The 8,921-nt window shown below is 35.7% G+C and overlaps 1 protein-coding gene and 1 long non-coding RNA gene across 2 annotated transcripts; both read right to left on the reverse strand.

Moving 5' to 3' along the window:
- Positions 1-374: 374 nt before the first annotated feature.
- LOC145794628 (uncharacterized) lies at positions 375-2,925 on the reverse strand. Its single transcript, XR_014334553.1, has 2 exons — positions 2,799-2,925; positions 375-634 (listed from the first exon to the last, which is right to left on the reverse strand). It is a non-coding gene; the product is annotated as an uncharacterized LOC145794628 (long non-coding RNA).
- Positions 2,926-7,397: 4,472 nt separating this feature from the next.
- LOC145795730 (uncharacterized) lies at positions 7,398-7,989 on the reverse strand. The gene is made up of 2 exons (XM_082880604.1): positions 7,603-7,989; positions 7,398-7,502 (listed from the first exon to the last, which is right to left on the reverse strand). The coding sequence occupies exons 1-2, from the start codon at positions 7,987-7,989 to the stop codon at positions 7,398-7,400; spliced, it is 492 nt and encodes a 163-aa protein (XP_082736730.1).
- Positions 7,990-8,921: the final 932 nt, after the last annotated feature.

Consider the following 8,921-nt stretch of genomic DNA (forward strand, 5'->3'; position numbering starts at 1 on the left):
GAGAAATTGCGGAGTTCATTTCAAGGTGCCTTTAATGTCAACAAGTGAAAGCGGAACACTAAAGACCGGCGGGGTTATTTCCACCTCTCCCTATTCCATAATGGAAATTGGAGCATATAACTATGAATTTTATTGTGGGCTTACCCCAAATACCCCGAGGTATGGATTCTATATAGGTTGTTATAGATAGATTGACTAAGTCCGCTCACTTTTTACCTGTTGTCACGACCCAAACCCGCCCCTATAGGTTTAGCGTCGTAACCGGCCAATAACCCTTGGATTACCAAAGGCCTCTTGTCAGAATAACATATAATTAAGGGCTGCGGAAGCAAATAGCAGTTATACAACATCCATTGAGCTGTGCAGACTTATATGAGACAGAAAAATTTTAAACTTCATATACATACATATACACATCATCATATATATACATCTATATAAGTTAGACAAAAAGGGACTTAGCCCTATTTACAAAGTACACAAAGGCTTGTCTAGCTGAACGGGGAAAACAAAACTTCAACTTATGCATTTAGCCATAACCACTAGACGTGTCCGGAACCTCCATGGGAGGCACACAGGTTGGTTGTCAAAGACTGATTCCAAGCACCTCTAAGCTTGGTCATGCCCTGATCACCTACATACATACATATAAACAGTGAGTTGATTCCCAGTGAATAATAACAGAGTAGGGTTTAATGAATGATGTCCATCACAGAGTCAGAAATCAGATTCTTATGCATATTTAGATTCCAAAACAGAAACAGATTCATATACATATTCATAATCATTTTCATATTCATATTTTGCATATAATCATACGTGGTACATCCATTAGCGTTAACAAATCCGATGACCCATAGAGGGACGGCCTTGAAGGCATTTCGATGACTCATGTGCACAGAGACGTTTCCGATGACCCATAAAGGGACCTGATGACCCATAAAGGGACGCATATCATATGATGTTAAGGATGCCACAAATACCTTTCAAAATCTTGGACAGTCATTCATTCATTCAAAACATAGCGTAGCATTTCATGTCATAATGTTTAGAAAATATTTAACATTGAACATAACTTTACAAAGTTATTACTCACAGATAGTAACAGAAGCAGATCAGGCAGATCAAGCAGACAATAGTGCGTGACCTACACAAACACATAACATATACACATTGAAGCACAATATTACTTCCTTGATCAAACTTGACTTTCTTGTTTTCCGTCTAAATAATTCGAAGGTCCACTACGCTTATTCTTTCTTTAGTCAAATGAATCGGGTTCTAATTTCATAAACCCCTTTTATTACTAAATCATTCTTTTCTGAATAAACTAATTCTCACTTGGCTTCTTAATTAAGTACTACTAAGTTAATGACTTATTCTTTTAATCAACTAATTAAGGTTGATTGTTAACTTATTAATCTTTATTGAGCCATAAATCATGTCTAGAATGCCTTGGAAGGAGATTAGAATAAAAATGTGAACTCAATGCAATTTTCCAAAATATGCTGAAAATAGGGTCTTTGCTCGAGCGCCACTTTGGTCGCTTGAGCGGACTGTAAAATTTGAAAAACTTCTGGGAGCTCGATTTTCACGCTCGAGTGAGACTTTACTTGCTCGAGCGGACAGTGTGAATTCTGAAATTTTCAAAATTGTAATTGAAGTTCATATTTGATATTCAAAGCCTCAAAACATGTATTTTTGATACACAAATATGGAGAACAAATGTGTAATTAGTAAATACCCTCAATTAGAAATCATTTATTCAAAATCATGCTCCAATTGTCCAAATTTAGATTTAATTTATTTTTTCCATATCAAAACCAATTTCAAACTCACAAATTTTAAAACATATATTGATTTTCCAAAACTCTTACAAATTCATGATGCATGTACAATTGAAACTTAATTTCATGTCAAAATAACTAAATTCAAACCCAAAGTAATTAATTTCCATAGATTTGAACCTAACTCCTTTGTATGGATTAAATCTTCAATAAATACTTGTTTGCATGCAATTTACGGGGCTTAATTTAACAATAACTTTCCAAATTAAATCCAAAATAATTAATGTCTAATGTAACTTCATAAACTTGATCTTAATCTTAACTCCAATTCTTCATTTTCTAGCCAATTTCTTAGCAAACATTAAATATATGTAATTCAAATAAAACTAACAAATTTATTATATACCCAAATTTGTTTAGATTAAATAAAATCTTAAATTACATTACATGCATAGATTAAAGAAAAGATCTAATTATAAACCGAAACTTTATCTAACTTTAGGATTAATTCCAAATTTCCATAATCTTGATTTTTATAAAACATTTCATTTTCTCTTCAAAATATGAATTTGAATGGCTCAATTTCTTCAAAATCCAAGATGCATGTAAACATGGACTCGCATACTCATAAAATTCCCTCATGCATGTAACAATGGAATTTAATTTCATGCAAGACTATAAAAATCAAACTCAAAATAATTAATCCCATAAATATGAACTTACCTTAATTTTGTTGGTAATATCTTTCTAATTATGTGAAGTTGAAGTATCAAACCTTTGGAAACTAATGATGCATGTAAAATTAGAGCTCAAATTCATCAAGGGTGACTAAAATCATACTCAAAAGATGAGCTTCTAAATCAATTCCTTAATTCTTGAACTTAACTTAATTTTCTTCATTCTTTTCCTTGATTCCCTTATATCATATGTATTTAAACTCAATTACTCAATTACCTCATAAATTTAGGTGTTGAAGAGATTGTATAAAAAAATTGGGTTAGGATTTCTTACCTATTAATCTTCAAGATCTTTCTTTATCTTTAGTTCTTAGCTTCCCATCAAATTCCTCCCAGCAAAGAAGATTGAATAGGCTTCATATCTCTCTCTCTCTCTCTCTCCCTCCCTCCCTCACGGTTTCTCTCTCATTTTCTCTAACTCTCTGTTTTCCATTTCAGAACTCATATATTAATACATTTATATATATAATTAGTTGCCTTCCTCCTTACACGTACACATACATATACACTTACAAATCATAACCAGATTTCTTAGTACACCCACCTAAATTTCTTAGTGCACCCACACCCACACCCACACCCACAATTCTAGTTTGTTCCATAGGGCAATTTATGCTTAGGATAAATTTTAATTAAGCAACACTTAATCTTTATAAATCTTGGTTAACACAAAATTAGTTAATTATAACTAATCTCAAATCCCACATAATTTAATTAGTTTAATTGACTTTCATTAGAGCCTAATTAAATATATTTAAATTTATCAATCCGAATCAGATTTTTAATCAGTATCCCAAAAGGCTCTAATTATTAAATTGAACTTATTATCATCCTCAATTTTGTTTTCTTAAATTATCTAGGCCTTCAATTTCTGATTAGATTCCAAATTTCTCTCAATTAAATTACATATTCAAATTAGACACCCCCTAAATAAATTTAATTCATAATAATCACAATTCTCAATCTTCATAATTTAATTAATTTAATTAACTCTAATTAGAATCTAATTAGTCGAATCTCAATTTTACTAAACTGAATCGAATATTTAATTAAACTCCTATATAGTCCGATACTTGAAATTAAACTATCATAAATTTTACCTCCTTAAGCCATTTGGACATTCAATTTCTAATTCCAAAATAAATATTTAATAGAATCATATACCAGTCAGATTCCACAATTCTCATAAATCCTAAATTAAATTATAATACTCGGTAATTAAATTTCAAATCCGCTTAATTAATTAAGTACTAATCATTATACGCGGTGGGGTCGTTACACCTGTGAAGATTTTTTATAATGCTGATTGACTTGCTACTATGTACATTGCTGAGATTATTCGATTGCATGGTGTTCTGGTTTCCATTGTGTTTGATAAAGATTCTAAGTTTGTGTCAAGGCTTTGGCAAAGCTTACAAAAAGCATTGGGGGCGGAGTTGAGGTTTAGTACCGCATTTCACCCACAAACCAATAGTCTGAAAAAACTATACAGACGCTGGAAGACATGCTTCGAATGTGTGTTTTGGATTTCCGTGAAAGTTAGGAAATCCATTTACCTTTGGCGAAATTTGCTTATAACAACAGTTTCCACTCCAATATTGGAATGGCACCATATGAAGCTTTGTATGAGAAAAAAATGTCAAAATCCGATTTGTTAGATTGAGGTTGGGGCTAGGTCGTTGATTAGGCCTGAAATTGTGCAAGTTACTACGGAAAAGATTCAAATCATCCAACAGAGATAAAAAACTGCTCAAAGCCGACAAAAGAGTTATGCGGATCAAAGAAGGAAGGACTTAGAATTTGAAGCTGGGGATCATGTTTTTGTCAAAGTCACCCCAATGAAAGGGCAAACAAGGTTTGGGAAGAAAGGGAAATTGTCACCCTGGTACATAGGGCCATTTCAGATTTTAGAAAGATTGGGTCCGATTGCCTATCGAATTACTTTACCACTGGGCATGAAGCAAGTGCACAATGTGTTCCACGTATCAATGTTGCGAGGCTACCTTCAGGACCCTTCTCATGTTATGGACTATCATCAAATTGTACTAGATGACGACATGGTTTATGAGGAGAAACCCTTTCGAATCCTTGATCGACAAGTCAGGTAACTAAGGAACAAGACTATCCCAATGGTAAAAATGGAATGGAGAGAACATCATGGAAACAAAGCCACTTGGGAACGGGAAGAAAAAATGAGGCAACAATATCCCGAATTGTTTTTAACTTGAGGTAAACAAGTTTGGAGGACAAAACTTCCTAAAGGGAGGAAGCCTGTGATAACCCAACCCATACTTTACTTAATTATGCATAGAGTTATGTGCTTGATATGAATTTGCAAGTTTAATTTGTGAATTTGGAAAAAATATCCGTTGAAAGTAGGAATATCTGTTGTAATTGAGACTTTGAACTGAAATTGAAAGCCTTAGAGGTGCGATTAACAAAAACCGATCTCATATCTGTGATTAGTATAATTTACAGAGCTTACCGTGAAATTTTGAAAAATTATGATTTGTAATGATTAAATCACGTTTTATGAGTTGGGTCATATATATGTTTAGCCCTATTGTTCTTCATTGTTGCTTGAGAGCTCTAGAGAGTGAGTTAGAGAAGGAGTGGAAGAGAAAGCTAGGGATTTTGAAGAGAATCAAGGGACAAACCTTAGATTTGAGTTAAGGTATGTTAATTTACTTACAATCCTTGTCTTTAGCTCATCTTTGTCATGGAATCAAGAAGAAATTGTGAACTTTGGGCTAGGGTTTTGAGTTATGTTATGATTAGAGCTACATGTATGAAATTGTACCCTAATTTCTTCATCTTTGTTTGATTTGAGTTCATTCTTGTGATTGAGCCAAGGAATAACCCTAAATATTTCATGAAAACAAGATTGTTGGAAGATTACTCATGGACATATGTATTTTGAACTTGTTTATGTAATGTATGAACATGAGAAAGAGATAAAACCATGAATCTAAAGTAGAAGCAAAATTGATAGGTTTAATGAGGGATTACACTTGTATTATGCTTGCATACCATGTTTTTGAGTTGGTTTTGCATGATTTTAGGGTTGGAAATGAGTTTGGGAAGGTTGCATTTTTGAGCCATTTTCGGACTGTCTAGACGTGTCCAGACTGCTCGTGTGGCCACGGGCTCTGCACGAGCGGCCCATGAACCAAGCTTGGACTAGACCACATTGTGCACTCGAGCGGCTCGAGCTTTCACATGAGCGGAGCCAGACCGCTCGAATAGTTGGGCCAGCTGCACAGGAGAGGAAACCTTGTTTTCTCGTTTTGGTACCCCAAACTCTGAAACGCATTCTCAACCATATTTAAACCCTTTTGGGAGTGAAATGATGATTAGAAACTCATTAAGGAAGGTTGTGAATTATGAAAGATAAGTTTACAAATTGAAGCAAATGATTTATCGAATGTGTGTGTGTGAAATGTTTATGTAGGTCGTGGGGCAAAGGAGACACTGCGAGATCAAACATACAGTGAGTAATAATATTGTACATATATGTTGTTTATTGTGTACCTCGAACCATGAACAATGAATGGTGTCGACATTGTGATTTGATCGAAATGAAGAAACTTCATTTATATTATGTGACATGTGCAATGTTGGGCCTGAGGCCGTTTTGATATGTGATTGGGCCCGAGGCCATTTTGATATATGATTGGGCCCGATGTTGTTCTGTTTATATGATTATGGATATTGTGAGAACCTTATCATTATCTATTTACACAACCTTACTGTATTATTAATCATTGAGTTTCGCTCACCCAATATTATATATACACATGTAGGTGATCCGCAGCATGGAGCACACCCCTAGAGTCCACTTCATGAGCTATTTTTGTGACCCAATCAAGTCATGTCTCCGAGATGGAGTTTTGTCTTTGACTCACATCATACCTTGACTTTATTTATTTTTTTACTATTACGGTCTTGGGTTTGTAAACGATATGTACAAATTTCCTTTGATACTAATATTCTTTTTGCATGGGCATGTAAATGATGTGATTGTATTATATTTTGCTCATATTGGCATAGCTCAATGGACTTATTCTTTTATTGTATACTTCTGCCTTTGGCCCCATTACTATAATTACTCTGTATGTTTGTTTAAGGCCGAAGGTAATCAAGTGATTACCGGCCGGTTATGACCCAAAACTTTTAAGGGAGGGTTTGGGTCATGACATTAATTTTGCATTCTATTAGCTAACCACTCATTATATATTTGGTTAGCTAGAATGTCCATCAAATTAGTCCATCGGTCAGATCCCTCAATTGTGTCAATGTACTCGTCCCTTGTTTCTTGATCATTTGGCAATGTGTCATCTAAGTCTACCTCCAATGGATCCATAGGCATCTCACGTTTGATGAGTTTGTGTAGAAGACAACAACTGTGATAATTTGACATTGGGTCTTGATTGGAAAGTAGGAATATGTCCTCAATATTGCCCATTTAAGCTTCAGAAGACCAAAACATCTCTTTATTATGTTACGAGCCGCAGAGCACTTCATATTGAAGAACTCATTTGGATTAGATGGGGCACCCCCTTCTCTCTAAGTGGACAAGTGGTTACGTTGTCCTCTATAAGGTGCTAAAAAGCCCTCCCTATTAGTATAGCCCGCATCAACTAGATAGTAGGAACCTGTAATAATGTAGGATTATATAATTACATAATTACATAATTTAAGTACAAGGCCAAAGGTTATACACAGTAAAGATATTGTGAAATGTAGTTGTAACCGTTGGCACTCTCAACCCATTTGGTTTACTTGTGGCATCTCTAAGTACTCTAGAATTTGAAGTGGAACCTTCCCATCCAGGTAAGACACATATAAACTGCATGTCATGGGAGCAAACACCCTAGACATTAGTTGCAATTTCATCATTTCTTGATCTATACCTTGCTTTATCTACTGCATGAGCTAGCACTCTAACATAAGTGCCATTAAGTGCACCAAGACAATTCTACCAAAAATTACAAAAAATAAATGATTACTTATTAAATTGTAATTATGAATATTATAACTTTTATCAAACATGAAGCATTACCAAAACTAGCATTTACCTGAAACCACCTCCACCTATCATCTGTGCACCCATCAGTTATTGGTTCAGGTGTCTTTAGTAAGACACCTTGCAGTCGAAGCACAGCCTTAAGGACATCATTGAAATACTTACTAACTGTTTGACTAGACCTTATAAAATTGAATTTGACATTTCGATTTTTATGGTGGTGCCCAAGCACAGTCAAAAACATAGCAACCTTTTCCTCTAATACAACATATTTTGAATATAACACACCCCTTATTCTGATAAGCCCACACAACCGCATAAAAGTATGCCTATTCATTCGTAGTTGTTCATGGGAGTCTATGTCATTATCTCTTATCAACCTATTTAGGTGGTCAATTTGTTGTTTGAAAGGATTAGGATTTCTACTTATTTTCCTCATAGTCTCAAACCTTTCTAGTGTAGCATGCAAAATGACAATATAAACTCTACAAGTATAATTCATGGATGGTACAATATGTTGCAGGGCAACATAGGTCTTAATGAGGTCCCTCCTACTGAGAGGGTAATTTGTAAGCAAATTGGGCCGAGCTAGGAAAGTCTTCTTTGGAAGTTGGGCCGTACAATGGGCCGAGATAAAGGCTGGTGTAGCTCGGTCTTAGGCCAAGAAGACATCTCATATTACAGATTTGGGCCGAACTATGGGCCAAGGTGTTTGGGCTTTGCAAGTTGGACCTCGTCCTTGTTAGTTCGGTCGGAGACTGCTGCAGTTAGCTCAGTCTAAACAGACAAAACCAAGGTATCAGTGGGAGGAGAACCGAGCTAAAGGATAGCTTTGCAGGGTGTCATCTCAGAGTCAAGATTGACAGTGGTGCTTAAAGTATCATTGAGCCAAAATAACCTGGTTGACCGCAATGTCAGCCGAGGTAAAGCTGTCAGCCGAGGTAAAGGAGGTAACATCAATGGCGAGGGCCGAGCTGTGTATAGCTCGGTAGGGTGGCATTCGATAGATTGGCTTTCGATCACACGGTCCGAATGGCAGGGGACCGAGATAAGGCAGTTCAGTTAGAAGTGTATAACTGAGGTAAAGGGTTCAGCCATCTCACTTGGCTTGCAGTGATGAGACTCCTAGTAGGACTCTGCTAAGGAGAGTTAGAGTCCTACTGGGATTGTGCAAACCATCTCACTTGGTTGGTAATGAGTAGGAGTACGACTCCTATGAGGACTCTACTAAGAAAAGTAGAGTCCTACTAGGATTGTGCAAAACCATCTCACTTGGTTGGTAGTAAGTAGGATGTGTGATTCCTAGGAGGACTCTGATAGGGATAGTTGGAATCCTACTAGGATTGTGCCAAGTAGAGTCTATAAAAGCTC

The sequence above is a fragment of the Camellia sinensis genome, chromosome 7 (assembly GCF_055761805.1).
Source record: "Camellia sinensis isolate YWXY chromosome 7, ASM5576180v1, whole genome shotgun sequence".
NCBI lineage: Eukaryota > Viridiplantae > Streptophyta > Magnoliopsida > Ericales > Theaceae > Camellia > Camellia sinensis.

Excerpts from the sequence above, each read along its gene's own strand:
- LOC145795730 (XM_082880604.1), bottom strand. The coding sequence starts at position 7,989 with ATGAGGAAAATAAGTAGAAATCCTAATCCTTTCAAACAACAAATTGAC. Across the intron at positions 7,503-7,602 it reads ATAGGTGGAGGTGGTTTCAG|AATTGTCTTGGTGCACTTAA; the intron begins GTAAATGCTAGT and ends AATTTTTGGTAG.